Source organism: Anolis carolinensis, chromosome 1 (genome assembly GCF_035594765.1).
Source record: "Anolis carolinensis isolate JA03-04 chromosome 1, rAnoCar3.1.pri, whole genome shotgun sequence".
Classification (NCBI taxonomy): Eukaryota; Metazoa; Chordata; class Lepidosauria; order Squamata; family Dactyloidae; genus Anolis; species Anolis carolinensis.
Genome location: NC_085841.1, coordinates 205,110,096 through 205,132,014, shown reverse-complemented (window position 1 = coordinate 205,132,014; position 21,919 = coordinate 205,110,096). Strand labels below are relative to the sequence as shown.

Below are 21,919 nucleotides of genomic sequence, written 5' to 3'. Positions count from 1 at the left end.
AAAATCATGTATCTAGTAGGAAATCACATAGATTAATTACATGTTTAAAACATATTGTCTCTTATAGTGAAAACCACGTTCACCTTAAGTCTCACAGTGAAAAACGTATGGACTCTCCAAACTGGCCAAAGCAGAAATACCAGAAATTGTTGGAAAAAATGGGAGGAAAGGATCAAATGCAAATGAAGAGTTTTGAATTTGTAATGCATGGGTAATGATAGGGAGGAAATATAGTTGTGACGTTTGGAGAAAATAATAGATAACAGATTGCCCACCTCTCCCATGACTGGAATATAAAATTACGATTGTCTCTTGTTTTGTAGGACTCCACTGATGCTAGCTGTGGCTTATGGGCACATAGATGCTGTTTCCTTGTTACTTGAAAAAGAAGCATCTGTGGATGCAGCCGATGTCCTGGGATGCACTGCTTTACATCGAGGGGTAACTGTTGGTTTTAGGACACCTTATCCTATAATTTTGCTCTATACCTTTTGTACGGATGTTCTTCTCTTATGATTTTATTGTATTTGGCTGAAAGCCATTGACAGCTATATAAGAAGATATAAGGCACATTATTGAAACGAAAATGACTATGATGCACCCATAGGTTTCTGAGGTCCTTTCTACACTGCCATATAAAATCCAGATTATCTGCTTTGAACTGGATTATATGGCAGTGTAGACTCATTTAATCCAATTCAAAGCAGATAATGTGGATTATCTGCTTTGATAATCTGGATTATATCGTAGTGTATTCCTATCTGTATGGTGGGTTTTTTTTAATATGAGCTATTCTCACCCTGGACATGTATAGCACCATTTCATTGTGGAGAATCTTGTTATTGCAGTTCTTTTAATATACATGTGTTTGCAATCAGATTATGACAGGACATGAGGAATGTATTCAGATGTTGTTGGAACAAGAAGTATTGATTTTGTGCAAGGATGCCCGAGGCCGGACACCTCTACATTACGCCGCAGCCCGTGGACATGCCACGTGGCTGAGTGAATTACTGCAGTTGGCACTTTCAGAAGAGGATGATAGTTTTAGAGACGATCAGAATTACACACCGTTACACTGGGCTTCTTATAATGGTAATTTTTTGTTTCAGACTCATATTTGCTTCCTGTATCAGGGATGTTTATGAAACAGCAGTTCTTGGCACTTTGGTGCATCACTGAAACTACCGCACTGCACTGGCTCTTGTAACCTTCCTAGGAAACTGAAATAAAAATGTTATTTTTTAGCTCATGTAGGCACAGGATTCTGAGAGTCAAAAAAGCAGGTTTTCTGATCTCTAGACATACAGTAGAGTCTCACTTATCCAAGCCTCGCTTATCCAAGCCTCTGGATAATCCAAGCCATTTTTGTAGTCAATGTTTTCAATATATCATGATATTTTGGTGCTAAATTCATAAATACAGTAATTACAACATAACATTACTGCGTATTGAACTACTTTTTCTGTCAAATTTGTTGTATAACATGTAGTTTTGGTGCTTAATTTGTAAAATCATAACCTAATTTGATGTTTAATAGACTTCCTCCTTATTATCCAAGATATTCACTTATCCAAGCTTCTGCCAGCCTGTTTAGCTTGGATAAGTGAGACTCTACTGTACTAGATGTGCCCCCTTGGGCTCTTTTCTCAGGTCCTCCTCTCTCTCACCATCCTATCCTTCCTTCTCCTTTTCCTTCCTACTTCCCTCTCTCCCTTCCTTACCTCCCTTTTTCTCCCTCCCTCCCTCCTTTCCTTCCACCCTTTCATCCTTCCTTCCGTTTTCCCTCCGTCCCTCTCTCTTTCTCATTCCTTTCATCCTTCCTTCCATCCTCCTTTCTATTTTGTCTTCCCTTCTTTCTCTTTTTCTCCTTCCCTTCCCTCCCTCCATTCCCTTCCTTCCATCCTTCTCTTCCTCCCTCCCTCCCTTCTCTTTTTCCTTCCTCCGTTCCTTCTGGGGGATGTTTACCTGGGATAAGAGAAGGTAGAGGGGGAACATGAGAACCATGTGCCAAGATTTCAAAGAGTGTCCCATTGAGGAGGAGGAAGGGGTGAAACTGACTTTTTCCTGGTCTAGTGACCAGGGCACAAGGGAGCAGTGGTTTCAAATGGCAGGGAAAAAGATTCAGCTGAAAAGATTAGGAAGAACTTCATGGAGAGTGAGTTAGAAAGTTCACCCATGCCTGTACTACATATACAAATGTTTTTACGAGCAAGTCAAGGGGTGCTGTGGATTTTAGTTTTGAATAGGTTTTTATGGATTTTTACAGATTTTTAAAATACCAACAATATTTAATTCTGTCTTAATGTTTGTATATTTATAGATTCTTAAGTTGTATGGAAATGCTTTTAATATAAGATGCTTTGAGTCTCCTTGTGGAGAGAAAAGCGAGATATAAACAAACATCATTATCATCATCATCATAATTATAATAAGGGTATAACTAAGGCCCCCTTCTAAAATGCCATGTTTTATTATGGTCATTACTTTAATTTTACTTTAATTTTACTGTGTCAATGTGTAAAATTTTATTTTTGTGTCTGTATTTCTTTTGATGTGTTTTATATTGTTTGCTGTTTTTACAGTAGAGTCTCCCTTATCCAACATAAACTGGCTGGCAGAACATTGGATAAGCAAATATGTTGGATAATAAGGAGAGACTAAGGAAAAGCCTATTAAACATCAAATTAGGTTATGATTTTACAAATTCAGCACCAAAACATCATGTTATACAACAAATTGGACAGAAAAAGTAGTTCATTACACATTAATGCTATATAGTAATTACTGTATTTACGAATTTAGCACCAAAATATCACGATATATTGAAAACATAGACTACATGTGTTGGATAATCCAGAACGTTGGATAAGCGAGTGTTGGATAAGTGAGACTCTACTGTATTTGGGCTTGGCCCCATGTAAGCCACCCCGAGTCCCTTCGGGGAAATAGAGGCGGGGTATAAGAATAAAGTTGTTGTTGTTGTTGTTGTTATTATTATTATTATTATTATTATTATTATTATTATTATTATTATTCAATCCAGATTATCTGCTTTGAACTGGATTATATGGCAGTGTAGACTCATTTAATCCAGTTCAAAGCAAATAATGTGGATCATCTGCTTTGATTATCTGGATTATATGGCATTGTGTAGAAAGATCCTTTGACTCCTTCTACATTGCCATTTAAAATCCAGATTATCTGCTTTGAACTTGATTATATGGCAGTGTATAATCCAGTTCAAAGCAAATAATGTGGATTTTCTTCTTTGATAATCTGGATTATATAGCAGTGTAGAAGGAACCTTAGTGATAAAGTACATGGACTGCATGGATGCAATCCAAGCTTCAGTGAAAGGTTTTCTGAGTTTAGGAAAGACTTCTGCATTTCAGATTGATTTGTGTACTGAAGTGAGCAATACAGCGCTCAGGGGCTTGACTGTGTGAACCAGTTTTGTAGGTTCAAATCCTGATCTGCATTATAGAGGCTGTTTCAGTTATAAATAATCCAAAAGTACCTTCTTGCTTTTGTAACATGAATCTTCTTATCTCTTACAGGCAATGAAAGCTGTATAGAGGTACTGTTGGAACAGAAACCTTTCCAAACCTTTAGTGGGAACCTTTTCTCCCCTCTGCACTGTGCTGTGTAAGTGGAAATGTCAGTGTCCGATCTTTATTTTATGTTGTTTGATCTGTATGTCAAGATATATTGGTGGTACAGGAACACAAAAAACACTAGGAATAATAGAATTCTCTTAAGACTTTGTATTCAATAGTATACATAATCATTTGGTCTACAAATGCCCTTACAGCCAATTATTGTTAGCAATAAACAATTTTCATATCACAGCTTCACTGTCTGAATATATGGAAGTGGTGGGCAAATTCAGAAATATAGGTTTATGAGGACAAAAGAAATAAAAATGGCAGGTTATCACAATCCTCTGTTGAATTCCTCTGTTTATTCTATAAATATTTCATTTATTACCTTCCGAAATAAATTACCCTCCAAGTAATTGTAGTGTTCTCATGTCAGGAAGAACATGCTACCACAATTCGTGTATTTTTGATTGTCAGCTCTACTATTACCTGACTTTTTATTTGTCCATTTCAAATTGTGCTTTGGTGTTTTCAGTTGGGGAAAAAACAGTAACATTACTTTTGCTAGGGATGTATTGGATAACATTACCTACTCCCTCTTTCGAATAACTAGAATTAAATGCCATTGCTTACCAGCAGAAATGGATCCAGAAAAGTCATGAATGTCAGTCCTCTGCATAATTATCAGTGAAGTCAGGGGCAGAATTCTATACCATAAGTAATTGTAGTAACACCACTGGTTTTGCTAAGACACTTACAAATAAATAGTAGCAGGTACATTGCATGGGGGAAGGATGTGCTTTAGTTGCCCACACACTAGAAATACAAGGTGAGTAGATCTACTACAGTTACAGAAGTACAGTACTCACTTTTGGCTTTTCCACATTTTGTTGTATTCCAACTTTGAACTGAAATTGATGTTATTATTACCCTTTGGTGTGCACAAGATGCAAAACAATGTGAAAGTAGGTTGCTGTGAGTTTTCCAGGCTGTATGGCCATGTTCCAGAAGAATTCTCTCCTGACGTTTCACCCACATCTATGGCAGGCATCCTCAAAGGTTGTGAGATCTGTTAGAAAACGAGGCAAGTGGGGTTTATATATTTGTGGAAAGTACAGGGTGAGAGAAAGAACATTCCACAGATATATAAACCTCCCTTGCCTAGTTTCCAATAGACCTCACAACCTCTGAGGATGCCTGCCATAGATGTGGGCAAAAAGTCAGGAGAAAATGCTTCTGGAACATGGCCATACAGCCTGAAAAACTCACAGCAACCCATAGTGTGCAATTCATGATCTCAAGATTTAAAATATCTGTTTCTGAAAGGCCTCAGAGTTTGTTGGAGAGCAGGCCTGTAGCGAGGGGGGGGGGGGGTGTTTAGGGGTTCAACCCCCCCCCCCCCCGAAATTTTTCAAGTTATAAAAAAAATCTCGTTTACTCATGAATTTTAACTGGTTAACCAAGTCTATGTCTATGAGATGCAAAACATTAAGAGTCCCTCCAGGCACTATCTCAAGCAGATATTGACAGGTTTGTAGTGGGGAGGGGTATGTGCTAGGGGTTCAACCCCCCCCCCCCAAATTTTCAAAACCCCTCCCGAAATTTTTTTCTGGCTACGGCCCTGTTGGAGAGCATACCTAAACAGCATAGGCAAGACCAAGGAACTATTCACACAAATATGAGATAAATTTATGTAAAAACACCAATCAGGGTCAGGTTATCTAAAAAGTATTTGCAAAGTAAAAACTATTGTTACAAAAGAAAGAATATGGCCACCAAAATTTACATTAAAATAACAATCAGTAAAATCACAGCAGCTTCCAATTGGGGTCAATAATGTTACCCACGACATTATTGACCCCAATTGGAAGCTGCTGTGATTTTACTGATTGTTATTTTAATGTAAATTTTATTTTTGTGTAATAATGTGTTTTTATATTGTTGTGTATTGTATGTCTGTATCTTTGTTGTAAACCGTCCTGAGTCCCTTCTGGGAGATAGGGCGGTATATAAATAAAGTTTATTATTATTATTATTATTATTATTATTAAAATCCAAGCTTAGTTTAATTTAGTTCGAAAAACAACCAAGTAGCCAATGGCGGGCAAATCCACAAATCGTTGTATACTTCTCTTGGGCCCCTTCTACACTGCCATATAATCCAGATTATCAAAGCATGTAATTCACATTATCTGTTTTGAAGTGGGTTATATAAGTTTACACTGCCATATAATCCAGTTCAAAGCAGATAATATAGATTTTACATGGCAGTGTAGAAGGAGCCTCAAAGTGTGCATGGTTGGGGGGTTGACTACTTCTATGTGATAACAAGACTGTAGGTGCGATCCTGTTGTTGCTACCTGGCTCTTCCATCAAAATGTTCATGACATCCATACAGCTGGTGTGATTTTGCCAAGACAAATGGACTAAATTTCCGGATGCAGATGCATCAAGGGTATAGCATCTTGCCCAAGAAGACTCAGTATCTGCAATTGCTCACAACATGTTGCTTTACTTATTGACTCAAACGGTGAAGATTTATGCAACCCACAAGTGCCTGGTTTTGTTTATGTAGCTTAAATGCCACAAAAAATGTTGTGCTCCTTCACAGTGTTGAGAATCTTGAGTAACCATTCCCGTTCAGATCTAGGTTATAATACAAGTGGCAATAGTACTTCTGCAAGTTGTTATATGTGTTTTGAATGTGCAGTCCATGCTATAAATAAGAGAGTGTATAAATCCCAGCTATCAAAGTTGAGAACTTAGGTACTATGCCAAAGGCTGGTTTCAGCAGTAGTATAAACTATGGGGAAAGAGTGCCCTAAGTATGGTATGAAATAAATACCATGGATGACTTGACTAAATGAATTCAGTTTCTTTTTCTTTTTCTTAATAGAATCAATGATCATGAAAATTGTGCATCGCTACTCATTGGGACTATTGGTGCTGGCATTGTCAATTGCAAAGACGACAAAGGAAGGTATGAATTACTTGTGCAAGAAGTTTTTTCAAATTAGAGATTATGTATTGGTGTTCCTCTGTTGGTGGAGTGGTCTGTGATTCAATACTATCAGTAGCAAGGAAAGATATATACTTTTCAGAGATTTCTTTCACACAAATGCATTGCTGCAATATTCCCTAACTCTTTCGATGAGATTTATGTAATGAAGACAGCTATAGGAAAAATAAAGGTTTGCCAGAAATCTCCCCCTGCTTCATATACAGTATTTTCCCCAGGAATGAAAATTCTCTGAGGAAGACCACTAAGGCCCCATCTACACTGCCATATAAAATCCAGATTATCTGCTTTGAACTGTATTATATTGCAGTGAAGACTCATATAATCAAGTTCAAAGCATATAATATGTATTATCTACTTTGATAATATGGATTATATGGCAGTGTAGAAGAGGCCTTATTTGAATTTATTAGCCCTCCATTTGCACTGCTTTTAGGCAATTCTTAAGTACTTCTGTATTCTCTTTAACATTCTGTTGCTGCTGAATCTATGATTTTCATTTACATTGCACACTTAATGTTTTTTATTGGGGGGGGGGGGTTTGTAACGAACATAGTGAAGTATTGTGTGTGTTGCTTCATTAGCGATTTTGGGTACTGGACAGAGAGCTGGAATTGAAATGTATCATGCTAGCTATCTTTAATCTGCTGAGCTGCTGAACTTGCTAACTGAAAGGTTGGTGGTTTGAATCCGAGAAGTGGGGTGAACTCTTAAAAAACATGCAAATGTGAGTAGATCAATAGGTACTGCTTCACTGGGAAAATAACAGCGCTCCATACAGTTGTGCTGGCCACATGACCTTGGAGGTGTCTACGGACAACACCGGCTCTTCACCTTAGAAATGGAGATGAGCACCAACCCTCAGAGTCGGACATGACTAGACTTAATGTCAGGGGAAAATCTTCACCTTTACTTATCAATAATTCAAGTAGCTTTATTCCTCAAAAAATTCTAACTGACTGTGTTTCCTCTCAGGACGCCACTCCATGCGGCAGCCTTTTCTGATCACGTCGAATGCCTGCAGCTTCTTTTAAGCCACAACGCCCAAGTCAACGCTGTGGATAATTCAGGGAAAACACCACTTACAATGGCTGCTGAAAAAGGGCATGTAGGGGCAGTAGGTAGGTAGTAGGTTCTTGAGAAAAGACAGAGCTAATACCTTTGCACACATTTATTAATAGTCTAGCTTTGTTGGATATAGATAATGCAGATTTTAGTACACTGTATTCCATAGCAACTGCTTGTAAAAAGTTTTGAATTGCACACAGCTCCTTCATTTGATAATGAGAAAAGAGCCAAGGAAAACTGCTATAGCTTAGTCCATGATTTCCTACTTACGGGGCAATTTATTTGGCTTGCAAGGGTGAGAGAATAACTGTAGCACCACCAAGTGAATGTGCAACCAATAATTAACCTTAAGTGTGTCATTTTATTACACTATATAACAGTGATCCTCAACCAGTGGGTCCCCAGATGTTTTGGACTTCAATTCCCAGAAATCCCAATAGCTGATAAACTTGCTGGGATTTCTGGGAATTGTAGGCCAAAATACCTGGGGGCCCACAGGTTGAGAACCACTGCTATATAACAACATTGGACTTATTTTGTAGTTTGTATAGCTTCTGTACAGTTCATCCATAAACAATTACACTGTGTAACAAAATTTGAGGGGAAAAACCTGTTCCTGGTTTTAAAGTATTGTTTCCTGTTTAATTGTGTGGTACAGTAGAGTCTCACCTATCCAACACTCACTTATCCAACGTTCTGGATTATCCAACGCATTTTTGTAGTCAATGTTTTCAATATATCGTGATATTTTGGTGCTAAATTCATAAATACAGTAATTACTACATAGCATTAATGTGTGATGAACTACTTTTTCTGTCAAATTTGTTGTCTAACATGATGTTTTGGTGCTTAATTTGTAAAATCATAACCTATTTTGTTGTTTAATAGGCTTTTTCTTAATCTCTACTTATTATCCAACATATTCGCTTATCCAACATTCTGCCGGCCCGTTTATGTTAGATAAGTGAGACGCTACTGTACTTATTTTGAAAGCAGTTGTTATCCTCCAGAAATCTTGTTTTTGTGGCTTCCACAAACTAGGTTGAATTGATTGAGACTTGATGAGATATTCATTAAAAAACTATAGCAAAATGTGCTGCAGGATGTCCCACAAAAACAGTTTTTGCAGTTTAATAAACCTTTTCCATGTTTTATGATAGAACCAATTAGGAAATGACATTTGTAATCCAGGAACAAAAACCATGCTACATAGTGTAATAAACCTTTGAAACATTACTATTTATTATCTCTAACATTATTATTTATTATTACAAGATATGCTGTCTTGAATGAAAATGATGAAAGGCAATTTTGGAAGTAAATTTGTGGCATTTTTGTTTTTGCATTTTCTAGATTTTTTGGTGAACAACGCCAAGGCCGATTTAACTTTGAAGGATAAGGACTTGAATACATGCTTGCACTTGGCTAGCAGTAAAGTATGTTTCAAAGCATTTGCATCTGTCATTGTTATTAATATTATATTTCTTTATATTTTTTATTCCCCAAAATTGGGACCCTCGTTTGAAAGAACAACACAATTAAAAGCATATAAAAAGTGACAATTAAATAGAATTAAAAATTTTGAGGATTAGAACACTTAGAGGTATTTATTTATCGTGACAGAAGCGAATTGAGAATACAGTTATAATGTATAGAAAAGCCACAAACAAAGTTTAAAACTAATTTAATAAAACTATTTAATACTAAATTTCTTTTGACCAGAAGCTATGTGCCTCTGGTGTCCCTGTGAGAAGGTCCTCCATTGTGCGTGTGGCAGGGCTCAGACTGCATTGGAGTAAGTGGTCTGTGGTTTGCTCTTCTCCACACTCGCGTGTCGTGGACTCATTTCTTAAGGTTTGCTCTGTATCTCATGGTGACAGAGCGCAGTCAGTGCATTCCAAGTCGCCCAGTCTTCTGTGTGCCCAGGAGGGAGTCACTCATCTGGCATCAGCCACTGATTGAGGTTCAGAGTTTTAGCCTGTCACTTTTGGACTCTCGCTTGCTGAGGTCTTCCTGCAAGTATCTCTGTAGATTTTAAGGAGGCTATTTCTTGAATTAAGGCGTTGACATGCTGGTTGATATCCAGAGGATGGGCCGGAGATGTCAATGCCTTGGTCCATTCATTATTAGCTGCTACTTCCCAACAGATGTCAGGTGGTGCAATACTGGCTCAAGATACTTGTCTGTTCTTAAGATGAAAAGCACACGTCTGTGTTTTAGATGGATTAGGAATCAGCTGGTGTGGAGAAGTCAGGCAGGAGGGATTACTTTTTATCCCACCTTTGCCACCAATTGTAAAGAGATTATTATTATATATTTTATATATATCCGCTGCCACCAGTTATTAAAGAGGTCTTGTTTAAATGCTGCCACCAGATGTTAAGGGGATTATCAACTCTTGCCACCACTATTGGAAGATTTAGCCACTGGCTACTTAGAGAGGAGACTTTTTAAATTTTGTTTTTCTTTCTTCTTCTTGTTTATTCTTGATGTGTGTATATATGACAGAGACTAAGATGTTTGAAGGAATAATATTTATTTAGGCGCAAGCTTGATGGTTACAGTAACTTTTCTTCTTGTTTGAGGCACGTTACTGAACAGTTGCAAAGTTTTATTGGGGTGTTTCAAACTTTAAAATTCCACTTCAATCACAGAATATCTGTTCCTAGTCAGGAGACAGACTACGTTAAAATAAGTCACCAAACTTATTTTATCCCTGATCCCTTAACTTAGGATCAGCCTTCCCTGAGCTTCAACAGAGCCCAGACTACCTAAAATAAGTCACCAAACTTATTTTAGAATTGACTCAAATTTCAACCTTTGAGCCACCCTGATCCTCTCAACTGAGATTCAGTCTTAAAGGCACCTTCTCAGGCACATACTCTAAAAACTAACCTTCCCTGTGGTTTACTGACCACAGACACTCACACACACACTCTGACTGACTGACTGAGTTTCCCTCCAAATTCTGCTCTCTCTTCAGCTAACCCAGTTGGCTCCGCCCCCTTCTCCATGGCAACCAACTCATGGTGTAGAGTAACTGAAATATTAACCCTTTTTTAAACACAGTTAAACATGACTTTTAAAACACACTTAAACATGACATCTGTAAACTAAAAAATTCACACTTCTTTACAGCTGGTTTCCCCTGTAATAAGCATTAAGAGTACCTAAAGCTTTGTTCTGTTCAACCATTTCAAAGCTCTCTGTTTGAGCGGTGATGGCACGATCGTCAGCATAGATGAAACACTCTTAGAGATGAGAAGTGTTCTAATTTTCTGAATTGTTTAATTTTAGTTAATGATTTTATATGTTAAAATGAAATGCATTTTAAAAAGCTCTTAACGTGTTTAAAACATAATATGAAAAAATGTGAAAAATACTGGTAAGAACCATAGAGCTGCAATGGATCAAGGTAAAGGCCTGTTGAATCCAGCATTATGTCCCCACAGATATTTACGATAAGATCAGAGGTATATGGATGGGGGCAGCAGAATGATGCCATTGCTCCCAAATATGGATTCTCCCCTCAATAGTTTTCCATTGGCCCCCATTATGGGTTAGTTTGTTTGAGTGTTAGATTATGGTTCTTGGAGATGAGGATTTGAATCTCTGCCCAGCCATGGAAAGCCACTGGATAACTTTGGGAAGGTCACAATATCTTAACTTTAGAGAAAAGCCAACCTCTTCTGAAAAAAAGGCTTGCCAAGAAAACCCTAGGATAGTATTGCTATAAGCCAGCTGTGGAGATGTTATGTTGAAACTGGCTTTTATTTTGTCACTGAAATATTGGTTTGGTTAATTGATTTGTTTGTAAGTTACACCAGGAGGGGCAAACTCAAAGGCAGGATATTAATTAAGTTTCGTCCACATTCTTTCTCACATTTGGGGAGAGGGAACCAAATCTATGCCGAAAATGTTCATCTTAGGTGGAGATAAAATTTAATAAATTTGGAATAGAGGTGGGCTACTGATAGGGACAAAATCATAGAAAATTTCTATTTCTTTTTCCTCCCAAACAAAAGCTTTTTCTAACCTGCAACAGACTGGCCTGATAGGAGGATCAGCAGACTGTTTGTTGGGGGTTTCACAGACACAGAGGAAAGCAGCTGCAAGCCTTCATGTCTTCTACCGATGAAACTCTCTCCTTATTCGCATTAGGCTTTGTGCACAAAAAGAGAGGCAAAATTATTCGGCACATGTAGCATTCCACATTTTAATCACTTCTGTATATGTTCATGTAAAAGTCAGCTTCATATACAGCATATACCTTAACTTAAGAGTTAATGGAGTCACAGTGGCACAATAGGTTAAACTAATGTGCCGGCTGAACTGCCCCTTTAAAAATTATATTAAAAAAATAAGAAGTGTTGCCAGGTTGATCTCATTTCTAAAACAGGGGAATCACCTTTTCAATATATTTATGTATTCCAGGGACATGAAAAATGTGCCTTGTTGATACTTGACAAGATACAAGAACAGAGCCTTATTAATGCAAAAAACAATGCATTACAAACGTAAGTATAGCGTAATTGATGGTTTGTTTACCAATAGCAGTGCAGTATTTGACATTGTTAGAAATACTATATAATGTATACTTTTCCATTCTGGAAGTATGGCTTTGAGCTTTTAAACAAAGCGAGTTGAATTTTTTCTGATAAAACTCTTAGACATGTTTTGCAGACTTTTTGAAATGTCTCAAACCTACTTGAATCTATGTTATGTTTCCTAGACCTCTTCATATTGCTGCACAAAATGGTTTGAAGATGGTAGTTGAGGAGTTACTGGCAAAGGGAGCATGTGTACGAGCAGTAGATGAAAATGGTAAGTGAAGCGTTCATATTGTCATTCATGAACAATATCCCTCGCTTATTTTATAGCACATGTGCTTGTATTTCTAAACTACACACAAACTGGGCAGTTCTAATCTGTACGCTAATCATAAAATTATTTATTAAAACAAGAAAAGCTCTCTCATCTTCTGCAACACCTTTTATTTAACATACGTACAAACACTCTTAATTTTTGTTTTGTTTTTCATCCATGGTTTGCAACAAAATATATTATTTAACATAATCAGAGATAGCATTTTTCTAGCATTCTAAAAAGGATCAGAAATGTTCACATCTTGCATTGAAGACTGCTATGTTTCAAAAACTTTGTTCAACTGTAGTGGTGGTAGGGAATCAACATGAGATCAACTGCATGCTGAGTAGAGGTGGGAAGGCCTGGGAAAAATTGTGAAAAAAAAGACAGGAAAATGTGGAATAAGCAGGGGGAAAAACAGAAAAAAACTGTTTTTTCCCCATTTTTTCCTCATTATTTCCCAGCCTTCCCATCTCTAGTCCTGATTTATTTTGAGATCAAAACCGTTTCAGATTCTGTAAATACAGATTCTGTAAATACAGTATATGTATACTGCCACCCAGTGGCTTATAGGCATAGATTCTTGTTAATTATAAATATCCCACAGATACCCCCATTGAAAGTCTCTTTCAGTTCCCAGTTATGAATTGTGTTAAGGAAGATTGAATTGTGTACCATCAATTGCTTTTTGTTCTGAACTTTCATATTGCAGCTCATAAATTGTTGAGCAGATGACGTGAAAATATTGGTTACGTATCACTGAAAACACATTGGCTTTGGATGTAAATATCTGATACAATAATTCCTTTGTCTGCAAGGAAACCCAATGTTAGGCGTAGGAGAGATTTTTCTATTATAAATCTTACTTGGACACATATAAGTCTTTGAGCTCTTTATGTCTTTATGAGCTAGAGGCAATAAAGCTTGCACCCGGGGCCATAATGGCACTGCAGACCCAGCATGACTTAACTTTTCTCCTCACCTGTCTCCTGTGACTTTAAATGCTACTTGAAAACTGACTCCAGTGCATTCCTTGGTCCTCCAGGGCAAGTTTTAAGGGTGCATCTTGGAAATTCTGGCACTTGTCCTTGATGATTTGTACAACCATTATATTGAACCATCCTGAACAGACAAAATTTTAATTTTTACTTAGTTATGAACTATGGCAGAAACAATGAATGGGGAGCAATTCAGAAACTGTTTTGTTGGGTTCTGTTTAGCACCATTTTCTACACTATTTCTGCATGATTGGAGGCTCGGTATCTGAGAAAAGGCAGGCTCATTACATGCCATCTTTTGTCTTGCAACTGCATTCATCAACACCCTCAAGATGATTGAATACTTGCTTCCCAAAGAGATCAGTCATACTAGCCTAGCCCTCATTTCCTCCCATTATGAGACATCCTGTATCACTACTTGCTCTAGGCAGTACAAAGAAGTTTGGATTTTTCTCTTACCTAGGCTGCCAGCTCAGGATAGGTCTACACTGCCCTATATCCTAGGATCTGATTCCATATTATCTGCTTTTAACTGGATTATATGAGTCTACACTGCCATATAATCTGGGATAAGAAGATAATCTGGGATCAGATCCTGGGATATAGGACAGTATAGAAGAGCCCCAGACTATCTTATACCTGCCATTCTGGTTCTCTGTGACTGGCTAAAGTGAGTCCCTGAACTGGGGTTCTCCCCACTACTGAAGAGACTCGTGGACAGACAGAGGAAATCAAAAGCATTAATAAGAATTATCCAATAGGCTGGTAAAGGTTGAATAGTCCTTATCTGAAATGCTTGGGGCCAGAGGTGTTCTATATTTCAGATTCTGGAATATGTGCATATACACAAAGAGACATCTTGGAGATGGGTATCATGTCTAAATATGAAATGTATTTATGTTTCATATACTCTTAGTACACATCTGAATAATTTTAATAATTTTGTGTGTGAAACACATTTGTGTACACTGCACATTCTAGATTATCTGTTTTGAACTAGATTATATGAATCTCCACTGCCATATAATCTGGGATCAGATCCTGGGATATAGGGCAGTGTAGATCCAGCCCTAGTTGCTTTATCCCTATTCATCACAGACAGCCCTGTTGGGAAAGGCTCTTGAGTGAGCAAGCAAGGGGCAAGTCATACTCTCCAAAGCACATTGTGCAGGTACACTTAAGTAACACAGGTGTGTGTTGCTTCAGATGCGTTGCTCCAATGGGCAGTGAGTAGATATGCACTGGAGTGGGAAATCGTGGGTAGCAAAGTTGTATGTATGCCACACAGCCTTTGTCCCCTAAGTTAGCCTGCCACCCTCAGGTGCAGTGGAGGATGCTCCCCATTGCCCGTGTTGAAGTAAGTTTCACATGCCTGTTCTGTTGGCTTCTGTGCATGAAAAGGGCGCTGTTTTGTCATTAGCCTTGGGCAGCCAAGTACCTTGGCCTGACCGCATTTAGTTCAACACTTTATGTGCATATTTAAAAACTGCCTTTTAACTAGGATAGAACCTCTAATGAACTCAATGTCCTTGCAGATGGTCAATTCTCTCACACCAGAAGTGACTTGCAGTTTCTGAAGTCGCTGTTGACACAGAAAAAAATTATTTGGATTCTGTGTAGTTTACTGTTCCCCCCCCCTTTAATCAAACCTTTCTTACATTTACTATTCATTTTGATAAGTACTGCAGTCTTTCTCAATTAAAATATTGTTTCCTTAATGGCAAGGTAAAGATGATAGAATTATCCAGTTATCATTTTCATTTATTTTGTCAGACTGTTTATTTTGTGAAAATATTTTTCCATAAAATAATAATTTGTTTCAAAAACATCTGATATTTTTGACATTGAATGCAAGTCATTGCTCTCAGAATGAGAATTACCTCTGATATGATGAATGAAGGTGAAATATATCTTGCTTCATAAAGTAGTTTTCAAATTCAATTACCTTTGTGGAATGTGATTTACTCATGTTTATTTCATTCTGTGGAGGCTGTAAATTGCCTGCTGCTTTACTATTATTGTTTTTTTTATAAAAAAAATAGTGCTTGTTATGGTCATGTAAGCTTAAACCACCCCATGAATTGTGTATACTCCTAGCATGCCCGGTCTTCAAAAGTAACACTGCCTTGCCTGCTGTGATTGTGACTAAACATACATTTCCAGGCTGTGAATTCATCTAGAGATGTATCTGAGGAATGCTCAGATCTCTTGCTAGTTCCCCTAGTACTAACCATGGCTTTGTCTGCATTTGTGCCCAGGTCATACGCCAGCCCTGGCTTGCGCTCCTAACAAAGACGTGGCTGACTGCCTGGCACTCATTTTGGCTACCATGATGCCTTTTTCTCCTTCCAGTACAGTGATGGCTCTCAACTTCGTTTCTTTTAAAAAAGACAATTTGAGCAGGACGCATCTCTGCAATAGCTCCAGTATGAGTAATGCCATTAACTCCTATAGTAAAACATTAAATAATGATGTAGGAGCAGAAAACGGATACAGTGAAAATGATTCTGATTCTGAAACCTTTTGATTTTAGCATCCGGTGCTTCTTGCTTGGTTGCATTTAGGTTTAGGTTGGTTTTCCCCCCTTAAAAAGATCTGAATATCCTACCATTACAGTTGACCTATGCTTATAACTGGTTATGACTACAGCTAGGCAATGAAAGCTTATAGCTGGAGTTTGAACCTTTCTGAAAACTGGGAAAAAACAATTAAATGCATTCTTGTTAATCTTCTGCTACTTCCAGCTCTGTCGTATGTTTCCATAGGTCCTAAGGGCTTTTGTGGAAGTCTCTACCTCCTATTTTATGCAGAAAGCAACAGCTGCCTTTTTCCATTTTAACAGCACAAGTACACAGGAACCACTGTGTATATATTACTATGTTAGCTGTAGTGTACTGTTAATACAATGACATTTTCCAGGATAGTGTTTGTAGCTCATAGGAAGAAACTCCGATCTTCCTTCCTTTTATTGTTGTTTTTTTAGTCCTATAGCCTCAGTTTTTAAGATATCTTTGTTATACAAACCAAAGGAAAAGCCACAAATGTGTTTAGTTTTTGTTTTCTTTTAGAAGAACTGCTAGTGTCATCACTTTCTATGGAAATTTGAAAAAAAATCTAAATGCTACATGTATTAAGCACTCAAGTACACAAAAGGCACTTTTAAAAGCCATTAGCCACACTGTCATTTACAATTTGAAAATGTTTAGGACCAAATTTTGTTTGTCTCTACTTGCAGCCAAGAGATATTAAGGCAGATGTGATTTGCCTTACTTTTTATTATTTCGCAAAAGTTTGCACGATTTGCACTCTGCAGTTAAAGGATCCCTAGAAATTAATGCCTATGCTGCCAGGCAATAATCCATTCTAAGAAAAAACAAATTTCATTTGATAATGTTTGATATGTTTAAATTTAAATTGATTTCTTTCTTTTTTTACTTTCTGAATTGAGGGTGTAGATTTTGTCTTAAGCATTGTCCAGTTTTTAAAAATCTGTAACATATGAGCTATATTGAGTTGCTTTACACTGTAATAGCTATTACCGCACTTAAGATAGAGCAGTTTAAACCAAAACACATACAAAATGGAAAAGCCAAGCAATCATCAGGAAAGTCATAAGGAAATTGTGAGATACTAAAAAGGCCTACTAACATCAGCTTCCTTACTAAACCTCTGCATTATGAATATCTACTCCTTCTGCCAAAGCTTCTAGGTCAAACGGACCCTGTTCCTCACCCGAGAAAGATGTACAGAAAGAGGAATGAGACTCTTAAAAATACAAAGAACTAACCAGCTATATCACAAGGACCAAAAGGCGTCAGTATCATCAATGGGAAGACTTTATTATTTTTTAACAATGCAGGTGAAAAAAAACTTTTCTAATAACACATGCACACACAGTGTTTTATGTAATTAAAAGACCTGGCTGTATTGTACACCTAAAGACACAAATTTCTAGTAGATACTTGGACATTTGTAACTGATGATGATGTGTTGATCACAATTTATTTTTCCAGACTAGATAATGTTCATACTTTTAATGTTAAATGTGTTTATATTTATTTGAAATGAAACAAGTGCCCAGAAAAAAATGACCATGGTTTGTTTCTACTCGTTAGTTCTTTTACGTCTTACTAGCTATTAATTTAGGCCTAGTATATGTGGTTTTATAAGAAAAGTGGGTACATGATGTTTGGTTCTTATACAGCAAGCTGTGTGTAATAAAAAGAAATGCTCTGTTTATGCCTAGTTTGGCAATGGGGAATACCGATATAAGATGCATGATTAATAGTATTGATTCCCAGGTGTACGTCCATGTTGGATTTATTCTTTTAATAAGGAAATGGTGCTCATAGGACAAACCAAAAGACGAACAGTAGTGTTGGAAGGAAACCACATCTCCTTAACATTAAGATTAAAAAGAAAATTGATCTTCATCCCACAACATATAATAGATATTTTTTAACCCCATTGCATAATTCGCACAGAAATAGGCCTGCAATATAGTTCTTCTAGGAGGTTGTGGTGTGATCACGAAATTAGCTGTTTACATTTACCTCATGTAGACGAAACACAGTTGGGATAACAAATGTTTGCTTAAACCTGATTAAATCCTTGATTTTTGAATATTTGTTGTCACAAATATTGACAAGGCAGATTGGAGTGGCTTTATAGTACTGTTTTGCTACTGAAATCAAAAAGAAAGTGGGACAATTATTTAGCCCAGGAAATATATCATTTTTTTTTTTGCTATTGGGGTCTTTGCTTTTGTCAGTGCTAACATCTGAAGAGACAAAAAAGATCTGCAGGGATTTTTACAGTATGTAAATAGAAGTAAGCAGAATTAAGTGTGGGTCTGTAGTTGCACTGTGGCTTTATTTGGGGAATATTTATTACCCTAAGTATAATTATTTCCCCAGCAAAAAAATGCTGATTTTATTCTGTGAATGCTAAAACAGTTTCTGCATTCCTAAGCAAACTGCTCTTTAAATCAGGGTTGAATCCAGATGTAAAGAATGTCTTGTCCCTTTCTCTTCTCAGCAGCACTTTCCCCTGAAATTTTTACACATAAAAGTCAGAGGAACTTAGTGAATGGGATCCTCTATGTTGCCCATGAGATATAGACATTTTATTTGATATGTGGGTATGATTTACTGGATCCAACCTAACATTCCTAGAGCAGTTTTACACATTTTGTTTAATGATGACAATGAAATCCAAAATAACTGTACATTTGAAAGCATGCATTTTTAAAAATTGCCAGCCTTCTATAACAAAATATCTTCCTCCTTATAACTTGCATGTGTTTTAAAGTGCAATGAAAGAAGTCCCTGGTTGTGAGCCTGGTTTTCACCAAGGTCTTGAGAAAGTGTGATCAGGCTGTAGGGGTGCCATAAAACGCAATGCAATTGAAGATGTGACCACAGACATGTCAAGCAACAACCTTTATGGAGTGTTGTGTGGTTTCCGGGCTGTATGGCCATGTTCTAGCAGCATTCTCTCCTGACGTTTCACCTGCATCTGTGGCTGGCATCTTCAGAGGATTTCTCTGAAGCTCAGTAGATGAGGCAGGGCAGTTCTGGCAACTGTACGAAACAAGCAGAGAGGTGGCTTTTTACATGCACTTTAAGAAGGAAAAGACTTCTGTGATGTGTGATGCAGTAATTTCGGTCTAGATTGATGATGCATGCTACAACGTGTTGTGTTTAGATTCTCAGAAGATGAGATCCTGCAGCATATATGGCAAGGAACACATTTGGTCTGGGAAGAATAATAAGTTCAATTTCAGGGGAAAGACAGGATATCAATCAAACTGATCTATCATAAATATTGACAGTATTCCACAAGTTTTAAAAGCCTAACTTGAATAAGAACAAACCGTCTTAGATGTTTTGCTTTTTCTGAGGACTTCTCAAATGCCTACAATAATAGTATAAGCTATGCAGTATTAGGACAGGTAATAAGAGGAACATAAATGACCAAGGAAGATAAATCACTGGCTATCTGCTAGTGAGAGTTAAACAATCATGGGAATCCCATCTATCAAATATTGTCTGACCTCATGGATGAGACTATTGGGAATTCCAGTTGTGCAAATATACGTCAGCTCCTGGAATGCTGTGTGTCACTCAAAATGATATTTTCCACTCTGCTTACCCTGTAGTGACTCAATACATTCCTCAGCATATCAGTTGGAAGTAATTAGGGGATTTGCTTTTTTGCACACTTTTCATGCAAGTAAGCACAACTGAATAAAGTTGGACTTACTTTCACATTCATGTCTTTAGGATTGAGCTGAATAAGTGTGTCATACATTTCTTCCCCACCACTTAACCCCCAATCTATTGGAAAGACAATGTTTTAAATTAGACAGTTGCAATATTTTTGATAATGTATGATTTGCTTATAAAAGAAAAAGTGAAATCCACAACCATGAAAAAGAAATAAAATATTTGCAATCAGCTTCAGTGGGATATGGATTACACTCTAATTGTTCTTTTATCTAAATGGCAATACTGTTTTGTAGTAGACAAGGTACTGTATTTAAGCTATAGTAAGTATCAGGTTTGGTCTGGTTTGATTTGTTAAAGATTTCTTTGTCAGAGGCTAAATGTTGTTTGTTCCACTGAAACCAGTGGGGTTTGCTTTCGAATAAATGTGTTTAGGACAGAGAAGCATGGCCTGGATGATGAGTAGTAATGCATGCATCTTCTCTACATTCATATTTCTGCATTAACAACTCCTATTTAATTCTTGTGAAACTTCAACTGCGGGGTTGTAATGCATGGCACTTACTGCTTGCTGATCTCTGTTGTTTCAACTGTAAGATGAAATAGCTCAGGGGATTTCTGTTTTATCACTACTAAAAGGGCACCATGTTATGTTTTGGTACTTCTTGCAGCAAACATCTGCTGCGTTTGACTATGAATTATGACAAATGCTTAAACCCATTTTTGTCTACCCTGTTTTAGAAACTTGACGATGTAACTGGGTTTCATCTTTTAAGAAACTTTTAGAGTGCCTTTTTATATTTCTGTATGCTGAGTATGTATTGTGAAAATGTCTTTCTTTCATTTGAGTGATACTGAAGCAATATAATACCTATACATTTTCATTTCAAATCTTATTTGAATGTTTTTTTCCTTTTATAAAACAAAATTCTACTTGTGTTAACATGGAAATTAATATGCTAAATTGTGCATAACTTTTTGAAGTGCTGCAAACAACTTTCTTATTACACAAAGAAAACCTTAGGTCAGTGTTATTGGGAAGGGTGTTTTAAAATGGTGACAATCTTGAGTGTGTATAAAATACAATTATATGTGTTTGTAATGCAGTGATATACATATTAAAAGCCAATATCTAATGTTTTGTAGTTTTGTCTTCATATTTTATGCTTTTAGCATGTGCAATATATCTTTACAAACCATGGTGATATGAATCTGGTGCCAGTGTTACATTTTGTATGAAATGTTTGTAATAAACAATATGAAATATTGTTGAATGGTTTCAGTGAGTTTCTTGCTAATATTTTAAAATATGTAACTGAACTATGATGATTTTAAAAAGAAGCTACGTTCGATGGTTGTACAAAATGAGTGTGACAGATGAATTTGGGATCCCAGACTGACCTTATTCAAGCACAGTTTAATATCCTTTTCAGCTACTGAATGCTGTATTAATTGTAACAGCATATCTTAACCGCAAATGAATACTAAGATACGTTCAAATTGATATTTTTACAAATAAATGGTACAAATAAACTTGAGTCTATTTGTTAATACTTATGCCTATGCTCAGGTTTCTGTACATGTGTGCACATGGCAAAACACAGAATAAAAAGAACAATTGCTACATTTCTTGGCTAATTCTTACAGAACGTTTTATAAAGGTGCACGATAAAAAACACAACCAACATGTATAAAAAGTACATTCTCTGTAATATATTGGATTCCTGCCTTCTGAGCTGAAAAGATGGAAAACAACCTACAAATCATGGATTGCTCCCCTGCATCTGCAAAAATTGGCAGAAAATGGGGCTAACAACGGGAGCTCCCCCCGCTCCCCAGAGTTGAACCGCTGAGCATGTTCAGCAGTTAAGTGGTTTAACCCACTGCGCCATTGTGGGCTCCTTATGGCAGTATAGACTCATATAATCCAGTTCAAAGCAGATAATATGGATTATCTGATTTGATAATCTGGACTATATGGCACTGCATTATTAAAATGTATTCAGGAAGTAATTAAACCTCCAGAGCTTCCTGAAAAAGAAAACTCACGTCCAGAATGTCAACAAATAAATTGCGTAAGGAGGCTATGTGCTATCACACAAAAGTCTTCTGTCCTCTGTGGCCCCTTCTAAACTGCCA

General features: G+C 37.0%; 1 protein-coding gene across 9 annotated transcripts in view; it reads left to right on the top strand.

Annotated features, from left to right (window-relative positions):
* The window catches only part of ankrd44 (ankyrin repeat domain 44), a 226,283-nt gene extending 205,235 nt beyond the window's left edge, over positions 1–21,048 (top strand). For 4 of the 9 annotated variants that reach the window (XM_062969143.1, XM_062969141.1, XM_062969142.1 and 1 more), the window contains 9 exons: positions 324–441; positions 879–1,095; positions 3,561–3,648; positions 6,499–6,582; positions 7,597–7,742; positions 9,043–9,125; positions 12,124–12,206; positions 12,422–12,513; positions 15,812–21,048. In XM_062969143.1, coding sequence (XP_062825213.1) covers positions 324–441; positions 879–1,095; positions 3,561–3,648; positions 6,499–6,582; positions 7,597–7,742; positions 9,043–9,125; positions 12,124–12,206; positions 12,422–12,513; positions 15,812–16,080 — 1,180 coding nt within the window. In that variant the 3' untranslated portion in view covers positions 16,081–21,048. Of the gene's footprint in view, positions 1–323; positions 442–878; positions 1,096–3,560; positions 3,661–6,498; positions 6,583–7,596; positions 7,743–9,042; positions 9,126–12,123; positions 12,207–12,421; positions 12,514–14,874 lie in introns of those variants that run through there. The other 5 variants (XM_062969148.1, XM_062969144.1, XM_062969140.1 and 2 more) reach the window with 4 other exon arrangements.
* The last annotated feature ends 871 nt before the right edge of the window (positions 21,049–21,919 follow it).